Here is a 17,016-nt window from a genome sequence, read left to right as displayed (position 1 = left end):
CGCCCGGCCGAACACCTGAATTGCGCATTCCCCCCCCCCCCGAGATCCTTTGCGACTGCCCGAGACTTTTTAGATGTTCGGACGGGAGCACGTGGCGAAGACGTAGGTAGGTTTAAACTGTTTGAAAAGGTGTTTTTTGGGGTTTTTTTTTAAAGTTTTTGCATATATCTATGCTTGCTAGAAGTAGATATATGCAAAAACACGCTGAGGGTTTAATAACCCTTTAAAACGAAAAGGCACACGATCGTTTCCAGGATAATACATGCCGCAGATCAGCCGTACAGGGGGTACCAGATAGTTTACTGTATTAATTTTAGCAAACTTTGAGTGAAGACAGACACCCGAATCACTGGTTCACATCTAGTGTTCTTCCCTCCTTCCTTTCCCCCCCCCCCCCCCCCCCACAAAGCACAGTTTTTAAATGGTAAACACTAGAATCATCTTTGTAGCTAATACTATCCTGACATTTGCCTCATACAACCTTTCATCACATTAAGCCCGGATTTTCTATAAGGGTAAAACATACAATCTACAAGATATTTAGCATACATTTGAACATTAATGCTGATCTTTATTATTATATCTCTGAATTTTTGCCTTTGACAATGTCCCACACCTTGAGCTTAGGTGGACAGCACACAGAACGGTAGAAACTGGCATTGCTTCTTTCCCAAATTCAAAAGCTCCAGCTACCAAAGGCTTATTCACATTAGTTGGGGGTTTTGTTTTGAGAAGGAAAGGAGTGGGCTAGAAAGAGAGGCCACGTGATTTCTCGAAGTAAACCTTTTACTGTTAATACCTTTTAACATCTAACTGCAGTGGAAATTTTCAAGGCACAAGCCCTTTAAGGATTCACTAAAGCTTTAATACATGAATATGTATCTTTTGTATTAGTTGGGGTGCTTGTAGAATCAAATGACCCTGGTACACATAAGCCTGAATCTCAGGTGCAGTGTTCATTAACGCAACCCTGTTGGTAAGGTAAGGAAAATTGAGATGGAGTCACCATGTTTCACCAAGATCAATAGTACCTACCTATTCAGCCACATTGTGTTAAACCTCAATTCTCTTGAAAAGCTTCATGCTATTCTGCTATCTGATACTTCTTGGTGTTTCGTATAGTGTTCCCCACTGGGAGCTGTGGTTTCTCCTGCTGGCCCTTATGTCATTGCAGAACTTAATCACAGAGCTCTTCAAGAGAGCAAAAATTTAGCACACTGTCCATCACAGAGATATTAATCCTTTCTTTACCTGGTGGCTCTCTTGTTTTCTTTGTTAACCTGAGGATCGATTTTACTTTGGATCAAGACTTGGCTAGAATAGAGTTTTATGCCTGCTGTATTCAAAATAAAGATGTTTAGCTGCTAATAGGAAAGTTAAGCCATACTAACATTATTATAATCTTAAGAAAGATGTTCTTTTGTGAATTTTAAAATAACCGACAACATGGATGCTAGGGAACGTAGAGACTGTGTGCCATTAAACCAATTGCTATACATTTCTTTATTTACAGTTTAGCAAAGCTGGAGGAGGAATTTGAGAAGAAGTTTAATAGCCTTCCTCAGTACAGCCCTGTAACATTCGATCGCAAAAATGCTTTCCAGAGGAAAAAGAAAAAAACCAACAGTGGACAAACTGAGCAACAGAAAGGTAATAAATGCACTGTCATCAATAGAATGTTATGTCGCCGTTCAAGCTATTTAAAAAAAATGTAAGTGTGAACTTGCCAGGCGGCCTTAAACATGCACACCCAAATGTCTTTTTGAGTTTAATTTAAATATAGTGTATATCTATTCTGTAAAATGAAACATGTTGGCATTCACGTGCAACCATTGCAATAATATGAACACAGTCCATTTCTACTGTGAAGTAGGATACTTATTAGCTTAATGCTTGGAGGGAATATAATCTCAACCATATGTAAAGTCCCCAAGCCTCCTGCTGTCCAATTCTGGTATGTATTAGGTATCAACAATAATAGGAACATTGATATGTTGACTTGGAATGGCTGCAAACCCCATCTGCAGCAACCCTTTGTGTTGCACTCAATGAAGATGAATCTTTGTAATACTTTGATACTCCAGTATGAAGGTGACTGGTTTTAATTACACATGGCTTTTTCAACAAAATAGTATCAATGAAAGTCTGAAAGAATTGTCATTAGTATCTCGGTACAATCAAATTCTGACACTTCACACAGTAGTGCTAGTGAGCAACCCTCTAAAGCTTACCAGTTTGTTTTATTTACACGTCATTTACTATCCAATTTACATTTGATCAGTATCCCATGCTGATGCCTACAATGTGTGTGTGTGTATTTATCTTACACGGTGCATAATCTTTTCTGCTCGCTACAGTGCTTTAATATTAAAAGTATCTTGACACATACATCCGTATGTAGTTTGTATGGCAATGCAGTCTGACCTTATATGATCACATGTAGCATGAGGTATCTGAGCACTGCAGACACTCCAGCATGATGCCCCTAGACTCTTGGTTCTGAACTGGTGGGTTGTGACCCAAAAGTGGGTCGCGACCCCGTATTCAGTGGGTCGCCACATGCCTTCCACTTTTCTAGGTGAGAGGCTCCTCAGTCTCCTCCTAGCGGAGCACTGTCAGTTCTCACGCCAAGCAGCCATTCAAAATATGTTGCCTGATGCTGAGTGTCAGCTTGAGGTGGGTGGGCTGTGGCCGCGAGGATGCTCCATCCATATGTGGATTGCTTACAACTCCCTTGCGTGTCCTGTAGAAGTGCCTGGACTGGAGTGATGTCACATTCGGTCTCCTGGCATCTCTACAGTGTGTGCAGGAAAGCTGTACAAGTGGATGCACATATGAATGGAGCTCTGTCACAGCAAAGGCTGAGGATCCACTCCAGTTCTCGTAAGGTAGGACACTTGGTGGATTAAAAAAAAAAAAATTTTTTTTTTTGGAGTGTATACATGTGTGTGTGTGAGAATTTTTGTGAGTGTGTCAAATTGTGTCAGTGGTTGTGTGTCTGTCAGTGTTTTTGAGGGCCCATTCATACTAGTACAGTGCATTAATCGCAGAGTCCCATGCGATTAACGTACTCGTGTGGGAGGTGCAGTGAATTGCCCTTCATTTAAATGACACCCCAAATCCATCTCCCACCCACAGTTCTATCACCCGCATTGGAACGCGCAGTACCACAATGCTGTGCTTTCCATTGCAGTGCAACTTCGGTCACAACTTAATGACCAAGGACAAATGTGGGTCCTGAGGTTACACAGGTTGAGAACAACTACCCTAGACTACTAGAATATGTCATGTGTAGGTAGAGATTTTAGTTGACATGAGACTCCCACCAAATTGTCAGCATGATGTTAAATTGAACTTTAAGACAATATTTTTGATTGTGCTTGAACGTTTTAAATGCAGAGTGCATTATTGTCTAACAACCTCCCAGCATGGAGATGCCAAAGATGCATGAACCGCAATTTGAGGTTTATTCAGGCAAAACAAATGGATATTCCAATAAACCTTTTGGTTGGATCCAAATATTCACAGAAATATTTCACCTATACATTTTCAGAGCAATTAATGATATGCAAAGATGTATTGCTTTAACACCAACATTTAAAGACTGTATATAATGTATCAGACAGTTCACATATATACAAAATCCTAGAACATTGTTTAGCAATGTAATAACAAAGTACATTGTATAACAATGAAAGTGACTTTGCATCAAAGGAGCTCTTTGTGCTCCAAGCGTAGTACTTTGTATCCAATGTAAAGATTAATCTACAATGGGATATACAAGGTTCCATCTGCATATAATGGAATATATGAAGGGAATTAGTCTCCATAATAAGATTCCCATAACAGTCTTACCAGCAAATCATTAGAGACCAGCGATATATGGGCTAAAGGATGGTAAATGCAAGGATCATCAAATAGGCAGGGTTCCTTTTGATATGGGGGATGAATGGATGGAGAGTTCCTAAATCAGGGTTGCAGCCAATTGTGCATTACCATCCCTCTGATCAGAGAGGCTGTGCCAAAGCTCTGACTTTACAGTTGGAGGCAATTGCATGTTTTCTAAGTACCCCAACCCCCATCTCCCTGTGTCTTCTATGTAGTCTCTTTTATAAGTAGAGAAGCTTGCCGCCTTGCACAGGCACTTACCAGATCACTTCAGGGGTGTGGAAATAAAAAAATAAAAAAAACTACTGGTCCAAGGACTAAAGTAGGGGCCCAAACTAGTTTTATCCCTCATGACAATCTAGTTGTCCCTCATGACAAAGGCGGTGACAGTGGGCGGCCGGGGACAGAGGCAGTGTTCGGGGTGTACAGCCTCCCAAGATCACTTGTACAAAACAATTTTTTTTTCTACATTTTGCTCGAAGCAGGGCTAAATGTAGAAAAAAAACTACCTGCCCGAGACTGCATGTCCCGAGCGTCGGGCGATAAGAATTCCACACCCCTGCACCAACTATTTGATCTGTAGTTTGGTATTTGTATGTTGGCTGCCCCAGATTCAGGAACTCCCGATCCCCTCTGGAAAAAAAAAATGTCATCACTTTTAAGTGTTTGAGACATTTTTACTGTTTTTCTTTAGTTAATTAAAAAGAAATATTTGAAAACAGAAAATGTTATATTTGAATTTAGATACTGTATTGTAATGATCTGATCTCTACCAAGACCTTGTTGTGCGTATCAGAGTTAGACACAACAGTTCAGCAGCAGTGTCCTTGGAAATTGTTAGCTGTATGTTCTTTTAGCTGACTGTTTAAAGAATGCCCCATATGGGTTTTCCTCTATCTGCTTATTACAGGTGCTATACAGTCTCAAAAGAAGTTATTTCACAAAATTGTTAGCAAATACAAGCAAAAAAAAGAGAAGCAAAGCACGTCGGATAAAGGTATTTCAACATCTAATATACAGTTTCTTAGGAATTGCTCCGCTATCATATAATCTACAAATCTTGTTGTTGATTTTATTATTCAATACCATTTGATATATTTAGTGATATCTGCTGCTACCATTTGCATAATAATATTCTCCTTTACAACGTGTTTTTTTTTTTTAAAGCTCTGGCACCCCTACCACCATGACATCTTAACTCTTAAAGTGCATGCTCTTTTGCTTGTCAGTATGACCTATAGGGAAACTCTTTGAACTGTGTGAAGGAGCACCATACTCTAACTCTCAGTTGGAAGTTAAGATTTTCACGTATCACATATTTAGGTTAGGGAGTCCCTATGGAACAGAAGCCTTTTGGAATGAAATAAAAGTTTGTGCAGATACTTTCCTGCTATCTTCACTTAATAAAAGAAGTGAACTTATTAATGTTATCTGCCAGTACTGCACTGTTTTTTCTTTGCTATTATAATAGACTGAAATGTTTGCATAAATAGATAGGAGTCTGATGATAATATAGATCGGAGTCTAATGAGAGTGCAAACCACTACAGCATTACTAAGATAGGAGTCAGAGCAGTTTGGTACTTCTGGAATTGTACAGATGTGAGTATCAGAACAGAGTAAGTGAGCTCAAATACAGGTTAATGTTATGCAGTGTTTCTGTTCATTTCTATGGAATCTTATGATTTACTATGCTTTGCCTTATAGCCATAGTAGAAGACATAAACAACAGTGACAATAACCCAAGGAGCAGTTCCAATTCAGTTCCTCACATTCCAGAACCTGCTGCAAGTCACGAACCCCTGGTTGGAAGTCAAAAGAGAAAAGCAAGAAAAACTAAAATTACACATCTTATTAGGTCTTTGGATTGTCAGTCTTCTTCCTCTGTTAAAATTCAAGGTAAGAACATTTTACAAAAATTCAGCCCACAAATCTACTTTTTTGGTTGACTTGAAGAATCTGAACTTAGATGAGAAAGATCCTAATATTTTGTTGAGAATGTGTAACTCCATCGTACAGGCACAGAAGTCACATCATTAGTGGTCCAGAGGGAATCCTTCACACACTCTGCTGGACTTGTCCACATAAGTAAGCTGCGCTAAATGCATGGTCCCTTGTGTGTGCGGAGAGGAAACAGTGCAGATGCACCCATCCCAGTACAGCACACTGTTTCCTTTTTGTTGTTGTTATTGCCACGAGTGCCATTTCATTAAGTTTTGTTGGCACAGTGTGGTGCAATGTAGTCACACTGCATTGTACCATGCTGCAACACAGTTATTTGGAAGTTAGGTGGTTAATAGAACATGTTTGGTTAATCAGAATATATTAGAATAAATTACATTGTGTGGTCATAAAGTCCTGGTCAGATGAAGTTAATGTGATTTATACTGTATGTTTACAAGCACTAATATCCATTGCTAATGCTCTGGCTTTGTTTCTTATTTATAGATGGAAAGATTCCCACAAATAGCTGCAACATGGAGGGAACTTGCCGAGCAGAACTGACAATCACTGGAGAAGCTGGCATTGCACAGAACTGCAGTATTACCCAGGGCATGCCAGCTGTGTCTGCTTTCTTTAGTCTAGCTGCTCTGGCCGAGGTAGCAGCCATGGAAAACGTTCACAGGTTGGACACATCCCCATGCTACTACTTTCCCTCTCTGTTTGTCTTTCCTAGTAGTTCATCATGGGCAGGAATCAGGAAGAGTAGTTACCTTGAGAAACATACATCCTTTTTATGCTGAAACATCAAACTCAAGAGCCTTTCAGAATTTCTTGTTGCAAATGTAAAAGATTTAAAAAGAATCTTTTTATTGACATATTATCCATGCTCTTGAAATACTAAAGACACATGATTTGAAACCTTGCTAAAGGAATAGAAAGTTCACTTTGTGCAGTGAAGCTGTGTTCATTTTAGATACTCAATCCAGTGCACGGGATTTTAAAAAACAAATTGTAACTAAATAATTGAAGTGAATGTAGCTTCACTGAGCTGCAGTGAGCATACTGCTTTGTTAGTTATTCAACCCCAATGTCTTATTGTTACAGATTACTAAAGTTATACAGTGTCATTGAAACAAGAATTTGATTAGTGGCATTTAGTGAGTAAGTGCATAGACAGGTTCTTGGCTATCATTTTTAATTTTGTCTTTCCAGTTACTGGTGACAATTCGACAGCATACTGTACAGTGCAGAAGGCAATACTTGTTTGCATGGTGTTGATCTTCAGTAGACCAGATGAGCATGTCATCACTGATGTAAATGCTAAAGAATCTACCTCACCAGTGTTGGAGTGATGCCTTGCTCATCTGGCCAGCAAATGACCAACAGCGTGGAAACAGATAAGTATTTATTTCTACCCTGTATAGCAATCAACAGAGAAATCAGGGGTGCAACTGTTAAAATTGTGTCACACTTGTGATCCTGTTTCTGGCAACAAATTGCACCCCGGAGTTCTCTTTTGATTACAGAGGAATGTAGGACAGAGTTGTGACCACTTCATACACAACTCTTGACATGCCGGAATGTCAGATAACGTATGAGGAAAGGAAATGTGGAATGAACAACCACTCTTTGCACCTGTAGAATACCTTAACACTTGTGCAATGACTTTGTTAGAGTATGTGAGTTGCTTGTATCTTTGTAATCCATATATGTTGCAGATATGATATGAATAACATTTAAAGAACACCTATCATCAGAGAAACACAGAGGCTGCCATTGCTGGCCTTTTCTGGAAATGCTAGTTGCCCGGCTGTCACTTGGACCCTTTGGCTTTATTACTCTGGCTTGACACAAGTATGTAGATAATGATTTCTGACTTTTCTTCAACCCTACTGATCTGCATAATTTCTCTGGGTTATTGATTCAACAGGTATTAAACCCAGTTGGTTGGCATAATAGACAACTAGTATTTTCAGAAGGTCAGCAATGGCAGCCCATCTATTTCTCTCATGAGATGTTTAATTTAGCCAAAAGAATGACTTTCATGGACTGTACAGCTGGAATCTGTAATCAGTGACTGTAAACAAAATATTATGTAGGGGAGTGAGCTGAAATCCGCAGGTCAACATTTCACCATGCTAGCCCATTCTAATAATCTTATATTTAATATGAAAACTGCAAATCAATAATTCATGGCATTTATTATCTACCCTGCATGAGCCAAAAAACTAATCTGAACAGTTTTGGCTTTCTGAACTCTTGTTGAGATGTTCCTCTGTTTTTTTTTCTATAGGAGTCCTAGGTCCGCTCATTCAAGAGATGGCCAGAAGAAAGAAATGTCCCAGTCAGCTGTGCTCATCTCCTGTGCTGACCAATAAAGCATCACTTTATGATGAGACTTTTTCTCCATATTTAAGCCTTGAGCCTTACTTAGCAAGGCCGAAATGATCTATACAAATGGGCAGAAATAAGTATGGGACCCTGATTTCACTTGAAGCCAGAAGCTGTCCGCTGGGGCTTTGCCCAAAAAGCTTGACTTTTTCTTGGTCTACTAATGGAAAAAAATGGTTTGATACTCACGCCAGCTTTTTACTAAGGCTAACATTGAGATGAAGAGCAAAGGAGGCCATGTGCATAGTGTCTCCTTGTAGAAGCTGTAAGAAGCAGAGCGTGATACTAGTTTCATATTATAGTTATCAAAAAAAATACTGATGCACTGCACTAGTTAATAGCTATTCTTGGTCATTTTTGTAAATGAGGATTTGCGTTCCAAAAATGGTTTATATAATAGTTTATGCTTACATTTATATTAAGACTGAGTTTAAAAGATGTTCCAGGAAGACCTAAACCGTAGGCTCAGGTGTACCATTGTTAGGGTTGTTGTGTGTCTGGTCTGCGACCCCTTGTCTTCTGCACTTCCAGTAACTGTACTGTAGAATACAGGTCCTGCTTCATATTCTAAGCAACATGCCACGTGCCATAAACACAGGCTCTTTCTATGCCACCTAAGGCTTCAATTCAGCTCAAGGAAGAATGTTAAAGCCCTAACTGCCACTAAAATACCAGATATGCATGTTCTACGAGCTCAGTCACAAGCCTTAATAGATATTGATTAGCTCTATCTATGTGGCAACAACTTCTTATCCATAACTTTCTCATCATGATTTTCTTACTTAAAATGAAGACATAGCATTCCTATGTAAACATTGTTGCAGTCACAGGTCATGTCACAGGGCAGAATATTGGGAAATGGTAATTCCTCTTAAATAACTGCATTTTAGAATCCTGGGAAATTTTACATATTAATATATGTATTGCCAATTATTGTTTTACATAAGAGTAATTAGTGCTAATGTTTCCATATAACCGGTGGAAAATGTGCCCTCATATTTGATGGTATTTAGCATTGCAGCATACCTTTTTAGCAGCGGTTTTCCACAGTTAATTTTTCCCATGCTTTAGTTGTTGACTGATGCTTACAGGTCAGGGATAGCTAGTGGCCAGGAAAGTTAAGTATTAACTATGCACCATTGTTGGGATTAGGAAAAGTTTTTATTTTGGGGGGGGATCTTACTTTTTAATGTGCCCCTTAACAATTTTGTTACCTTGTTAGTTGGTTGGTTTTCATATCAAATAATTATGTTCAGTTGTTTAAATTTTACATTAGAAAAGCTGTTCCATAGTCTAATAGCCTTAAGACAACCAACAAAAACCTAATCGGTTCTCCAGCCTACAATATTTGGCACTCAACATGAATGGGTATAAATTATATGAATAGATAAGTAATTTGCTGCTTCTGAGTTAGCCTGGCCACGCACACTATTATTGGTGCCGATATACCCAAACTGGTTCAATGCTGGTGATTTTTCTGAATACTTCCAGCATGACTAAGAGTTATCATATAATTCAGATTAATTAAAAGCATACTTGTGGTTAAGTTACCACATGACCTCTATCTGGCGGATTGTGCAGGTTCCTGTCAGTTGACTTAGCTGAAACCAATAGGATCTGGCTGCTAATTTTGAGCACCAAATAGCTGGAAAAAATAGCCCATAATATTCATGACCGAAACTGTAACAGGTTGCTGGATAGTGCCTGAATATGCATATTCCGATTAACACAAGAAACTTAATTTCAAAAAGCAATAAACCAACTGCTGTATTCTGCAGAGTGCAAGTACCCCAGAAACACATAAAGTCATGTTAATGTACAATAGTAGCACCTTTTTGGGTTACTTTTGCAATTCAACATACAATAGTGACCCAAATTTTGTGTTGTGCACGTAGAAAATATTATAAAATATTTATAAAATTTGATTTTTTATTTGCAATTGGCTATTATCCACTTTATGTGGGGCAGCACAATCTTTTATAAGAGTTTACTAGTTTCAGTGAAGTGTTGCACTGCCCTTTTAGTTTTTACTATGCCCTTTTGAATTATATATATATAGAACTTTATTTTGTTAGAGCAATAAGCAAGTCTGTCTTTATCTGATTACTAAAGAATGATCTTTACATTACGAGGGCAGTAAAATTACCCCTGGTATACTGAGCTTTTGATTATGCCACTTCACTAGTTGAACATAATTAGCTTTATAAAAGCTGTTTTATATGCTCATGTAGGCTTCACTGCACCCAATGTAAAATACTCCAATTTTTCTTGTCCATAGACAGAAAAGACTTGATTTATAAACATGTTAAAGTGGAACTGAACTTAAAAAGTGTAAATTTGTTATGTTATAGAAAAAGAAAATAGAAATGTTAACTGTGCCTAAGTAGTACCCTGAAAGTGTAACTTTTGTCTTGAATTCCTCCTGAAATTAGCAGGGTATGTTCTGATATGTGAGGGTGCCTGGGTACTCCTGTGCCTACAGCCTTATAGCTGTATATCTGCAGTGTATGATCTAAGGCACTGCTGCCTCTGACTACTAGTCCCATATTAGCAGTGAGATTTGATGATGTTACTAGAGTTGCTGCTCACTATTCTCCTTGCTGGAGGCTCTGACATAAGGAGTAAAAAACCTGCCTCGACTATGATGGCCTCCTCCACACAGAGACATTGTAGAACAAGGCATGGTAAGTTAGTAATGGGGTAAACATGAGCTACAGGGAGACCACAGGCAATACTGGTAACTAGCCCTTTGCCCTCTGCCTGCCTTTTTTTAGGTACACCTTCCATAGTTCAGTTCCTCTGACCAAAACCAGTGATTACATTAAACATCCAATCATCTTAAGGAAAATTTCTTCCTTGCATGATTAAAAGTTTGAGATACAGGAACACTTCACCACATATCACACTTTTGTAAACGAGAACCAATGAATGTTGTGCCACTGTAAGATCTTATAGACAAATGTAGGTAAATATAAACCATTTAATTGTTCTCACTGGATGGTTATTTACTTGACAACTAAGCAATATGAAATGTGTAACGTGGTGGAGTCACCCTTTGACTTTGGCACACAAGAGAAAGTTCCAGGGCCAGTCCTCTAACAGAGGGTCAGGAGCCTTATGTTTTTAGCCTAGGGGTCCAGAGAAGAAGATAAAACCTCTGTGTGCACTGCCTGAATATGAATTTAACAGACTCTCAAGACTACCTGCTTGGAATGTTTATGAACTGGCTGATGGTAGCTAGAATGTTTGTAGTTACTTGGCACCTTTCATTGGCCATTCGTGTTAGAGACATTGCCAGACGTTTGGAATTATGTACAAATTCAATGTTACAGAGAAGGAACAGGCGTGTTAGCATAGCTATTAAATTGTAGATGCATTCGACTAGGTCTCTCACTTAACAGATTCCTATATTTAGCCTAAATATTGAAAAGTGTTGTTACTGGTTATACATGTGTAAATATATATTTGTGCAGCCAGTATTCTTCCTGCTGATTAGTAGTGTGGAGACTTTGAGCCTTCTCTTTTTAGAAACAGCTTTGTTTGTGGAAAAGCCGCCATTGAGCGCCAAATCCTAATGAGCTATTTTAAACTCTAGACAACCCCTTGTACTATTTAGCACTTTTTAGCACATTTTGGACCACCATGTCGCTGTTTGACATTTGCGACTTCCTGACTCCTAATTAGCTACAATCCAAAAATCTATTGGTTTACAATTCTTATTTTTTTTCCCCCAGCACCTTAACAATGGTACAAGTGTATTTCTTTCCAGAATTCCCTTTATATATATATTTTTGTCTGACTGCCTCTAAATAACATTTCAAGATTTCTCCTAGATATTTCTGTATGACTATGGTACCTTTGTAAAAGGAAAGAAAAAAAATCCTTATTTTTATGTGAATGATTGAGTTACTAAACCTAAGTGGCTTTCCCTTAGAGTAGTGTAGTGACTGTTTTCTGAAACTTTTGTAGATATTGCTTAATTTTTAAGCTGCTAGGCACTAAAAGTAGCAGAAATCCTGCAAAGCTTTAGTTAGATTTTGAGATATTTGCCATCAATGGCGCTGAGTAAGTGATTTTCAGTAGTTCTATTTGCTAATGCACTGAATCTTTTAGGCAAGGCAATGGTATAATCAGGTAACAAATGATTAGCACAGATTTTCAACATTTCACACAGTGTCCCGCTTTGTGTGTTTGTACATGTCATAAGTCTTTCTCCTTTAACCCAGAGCTGGTCTGAGGCTGTAAGACTTCCATGCAGTGATGATGTGCACCTCTCATGATACCATTAAAGGAGAACTCCAGGCATAACATTCGGCAGTAACAGCCATTTGTCTGTTTCCGTTTCTTGAATGCACCACTTGGGAGAAAAATAATAATGTTCCCTGAAGGTTTGGGATAAAAGCAAGAAACCAATCCTGTTTCAGACAACAGCCTGCTTTCTGAACTGGGTTCCAGACAACATTGACGTTACAGACAGTGCAGCTCCATTCCACAGTAAACTTTCCTCATCAATATTACAAGTGCATGGAACCAAAGTATTATGCAAGTTCATTGGTTATACTTTTCATGTCTGTGGTTCTCCTTTAACGCAGCAAGGCGTCATCTAGTGAACTTTTATCCAAGGATCCGATGTGGCTATCCTTGCTCTGTATCATCTTAAGGGAATTCAAACCTCATATTTTTATTTTACTACTGCAACTAGTTTAAATATCACAGCTCAGCAGTTACTTGAGGACTTTTCATAGTTTCTATAAAAGCTTTAGTAAATATAAAGCTGTTTTTAGAGTTAGATGTGGCACATAATTTTGTTACTTTTCTATGCCCTCAATCGCATTACCCCGCCTTAGGGCTCAGTTATCCATCTTTAAGCAGGGGAGATAGCCCTTACAATTCTGTATCCTTATACTTCCTACAAACATTTGTCAGTGGAGGGCCATCCTACACAACTGGCTGCAGAATGATCTTTCTTACAAAAGATATTTGCATTAGGCAAACTTGAATGGAGGGGGAGTGTAGCAGGTACTGGTCTGTCTCGGAGCAAGTAGAAATAATCAGGTGAAAATCTATTTTGGCTGAGCAACTTGGTGGTGAAAATGCAGCATCTCATGTGACAGTTTTTTTAATGTCTATAAACACCTTAAGGTAAAGATTGCATGGCATCACGTTGGGGGGCTCAATGCCTTGAATGGCTAAGGTCAAAAAATATGGTGGAAAGAAGGCATAGGATGGCACCCACTACACCTGAGTTTGCACATAAACTGTAAAGAGGGATAATGTAAACTCTTTATGCAGTTCATGCGCTCTTCTGCACTAGAACAACTAGGACTTTTTAGAGGTTTGAGTCACTTTAAATTCACAGAGCTGGTGTAGAAAACCACTTTATTTACCATAATGTTCATTTGATCACTTTCACAGCAATGTCATCATTGTTTGTAATCAGAAAGTCTTTTGGGAAATATTTGCACCTTATGAATCTTTGAAAACCAAAACAGAAATCTCATCCGCACCCATTACTGCAATGTTTTAGTTTACCAAACCAATAAAGGACATCCTCGTGTTTGCATATATGTAATGCATCCATAGTTAATTTCTGGACTTGAACCTGTACTGTAAGAAACTTGTGCTTCTTTCAAATATGGGCTCTAGGTAGAGCTCTTGTCTCATGCAGTGTTCCATTAAATGTTTTGCTCATGGTTTGCTCTTACCTTTTTTTCCACGCTGTGGTTTGTGCCATATTAGGCAGTGTTCCAGAGATTTTTGAAGAATCAGGTTCTGATCCAAAAATGTAATTCCATTTCCAATGAAGAGACCAAAATCATTCATCTTCTCATCTTCTTGTTACGGTTAAACATGACATGTTTGACAATGTACCCATCCCAATGCTGTTCTCCCAAATTGAATTTATATTTATTAAATAACAAACTAATGTTTTATACAGCTGTGATGATCTTATTTTGTTCCAAGTCAAGCTCTGTGTAGATTTTTTAAAACTGAGCTGGTAATAAAAAGTTAAAAAAATTATAACAAACTGCAAATTGTGTTGGGTTTGGGTCATCATTCTATATATACTGTCTTCAAATCTAATGTTCCTTTTGTTTGTAATATTTGTAATATGTACTCACTGTTTTACAGTCACTTAGGACTATGTGTTTTAAGTATCATTTTTAACATCCTTTACATGATTTGTGACAGTGAAGCTCTTTAGCTTGAATGAAAAACTAGATTTCACTAGTAGTTGTTAATGAGACCCATGGGTAACCATCTGCATAAGGCAATGGTGCTTATTTATTCAAACTAGAGAAAAGAAAAAAAATTTACTTGATACATAATGGCTTAAAATAAATCTAAGCTGGCCTTAAGTTTTTCTAAGGTAACAAGTGTTAAGTGTAAGCTTTTGTGTTAGTTGTCAAACCAAATGATGTATCCCTGTGGAGGTTTAGGCAGCAGAAAGAGCCTATACACCTCTCCAAGTTGTAATTAATGGGCAAAGCGGCAGTGTTTTTGTAAAGGGTCCCCCAATTAGTTACTCTCCATACTAGAACTTTCTTGCCACTCCTGCCGCAATCACAGCTGGAGACAATACCCAGTGCTTCTAGGTATGAGGAGTTTGTGACCCCCTCCTGTAACAGTGCTCAGGCTAGCAGTTAGCTGCTAAGCCCAAACACTGTCATGTGATATGAGGTAGTGATGTCACCACTCCCTTTAACGTCTTACAATAGGAATTTTTGTGCTGGCTGCAACAATTGCAGGAGCTTCAGGCAAAGTAAGTATCAGGGTTTGGGAGGGGGGCCTGTTACTTTGCTCTTAAAAAGACATGGTCACCTAAGCGATTCAGCTATATCCCTTCCTGGCATTAAGCCCTGCACCATGTCATTCAACCATCAAAAGCAAGAGACTCATTGGGCAGTAAAGGCTAAAGCGGGTAATCATTGGCAAGATGCAGGGCTTACTGCTGAGAGAGGGTGAGGCCTAGCATTCAAGGGGCTCTGCAGGGAAACAGGCATTGATTTAACTACTCACACAGCCGCATACACTCCTTAGACCAGGGCAGGTTCACGTCAATATGAAAAGTCCCTTAGGCAACATGGACACTTTTCCTTCCTCCAGTTTTTTTATAAATTAGACCTAAAAAGTTACAACTGCTAGGAAATAGCTATGAATAACTACAGTATGTACCTGATAAGCCAGGGAAATACCCCATCACTGACTGCATATTGATGGCTTCCAATAATTAATTTTCTAATATGAATTATATAATCCTTAGGAAACAAATGTGATTATTGCAGCACCAAATCTAAGCATCTCCCATAATTTGTGAATTGCATCTATACTATTAGATCTTACACAAAGTCATCTTGGTAGATTGGCTTTTTTTCTGTAAAGCAGCATCTTAGTACAGCACCTCTCCCAATAGTGGGCACTCTCTTGGTTTAATTCAATTTGAACCATATTTCACAGTGTATGGGTAGTGCTTTCTGAAGATACTAAACTAATTGTATGCCATTGAAAGCAGATTTTAAGATGTGACACTAAAAGTGCCAACCTGACCTTACCTTAATGGCTGATTTCCCACTGTAGAAAATGCTAGCTAGTAAGCTAAAGATTCACTTATTTTTTGTTATTAATAGCTAATGCTATGCCTAATTATAACCAGGCTTCAAAAAGCCACCAGGTAGAACCTGAAGAACTAAATATTCATCCTAAATAAAATACGTAGCCATTCTGTTCCCTTTATATAGTGTGCCTGAGGTGGCTGCAATTTCAGGGATGTCCATATAAGTCCATCGTTCGCTCCAAATTTATAAGCACTTTTGGTAAAGAATTACAAGCTATCCAAAAAAACAGGATGTTTAAAAAAAAAAAAATAAAGTAGATGTTTTGCCTATAGCAACTTCAGTGCTCTATATAATGCTGGCTACAAAACAAAGGCAAGTATGTATTTAGTTGTTCTAGGTAACGACATCTGGTTGTCCAGTTTTTTAGAAATCGGTCCCATTGAGTACATTTCTTAAATATGCAAAGACTAACCGAAATGATTGCATTGATATTTGGTTTACAAATGGAGTTTGTAAGTGTGCTTTATTCTCATTTATCCTTGTGTGTGTACTACTCTGATAGTTACCAAACCTATGTAATTCAGCTACCTCTATTACCAGATACCTATATTTGACTTTCAACTGCTTACAAAACCCTCTATTAAATGTTTCTGTAGTCTGGTTTCACTTGTTTGCTCATGTCTTTGTCATTCCAACATGCGATTCTAACTTTAAAAAAAAAACAAAAAAACTGGCAATGATAAAACAACAAGAACATTAGCAGGATATTTTTGGTATTGGATAAGCTCAATATGCTCTATTGTGGATATGTTCAAAGATTAGAGTAGCCTGCACTTAGCAGAGGTATTGTGAATATGGCAAGTGCATATGGACACTGTTTTAATAAAAATTGCTAGAGTGAATTTCATACTGGAATTTACATATAAATTGAAATATGATACCAAACGTTGCAATTTAGCATTTGTTTTTTTCTATTAGCAAGCATAAGCAGTCAGATAAATCAATATAAAAAGCATGCATTATGAGCAGATAAAATCATTCAGCTTTAATTAGAGATGCACCAAAATGGAAATTTCAAAACCGAAGTGAAACCGAAATAAGAAAAATTGTCAAACCGAAAATGTTTTTAATTTTCTCACATTTTTAAAATCCTTTTAAAATAGAAAAAGAGATTGAGGACACAAAGTCCTCTATCTCTTTTTCTGTATCCCCTGTTATCAATTACCAGAAATCCTCCG

General features: G+C 38.1%; 1 protein-coding gene across 1 annotated transcript in view; it reads left to right on the top strand.

Moving 5' to 3' along the window:
* Positions 1–8,537, top strand: part of BBX (BBX, HMG-box containing) — a 62,506-nt gene extending 53,969 nt beyond the window's left edge. Inside the window, exons 11-15 of the mRNA XM_018565836.1 lie at positions 1,514–1,650; positions 4,799–4,885; positions 5,595–5,786; positions 6,336–6,513; positions 8,125–8,537. Coding sequence (XP_018421338.1) covers positions 1,514–1,650; positions 4,799–4,885; positions 5,595–5,786; positions 6,336–6,513; positions 8,125–8,209 — 679 coding nt within the window. The 3' untranslated portion in view covers positions 8,210–8,537. The remainder of the gene's footprint in view (positions 1–1,513; positions 1,651–4,798; positions 4,886–5,594; positions 5,787–6,335; positions 6,514–8,124) is intronic.
* Positions 8,538–17,016: the final 8,479 nt, after the last annotated feature.

The sequence above is a fragment of the Nanorana parkeri genome, unplaced genomic scaffold, assembly GCF_000935625.1.
Source record: "Nanorana parkeri isolate BGI_ZX_2015 unplaced genomic scaffold, ASM93562v1 scaffold890, whole genome shotgun sequence".
Classification (NCBI taxonomy): domain Eukaryota; kingdom Metazoa; phylum Chordata; class Amphibia; order Anura; family Dicroglossidae; genus Nanorana; species Nanorana parkeri.
Note: the sequence above shows the minus strand (reverse complement) of the source record. Positions and strands in the feature narration are given on the sequence as shown.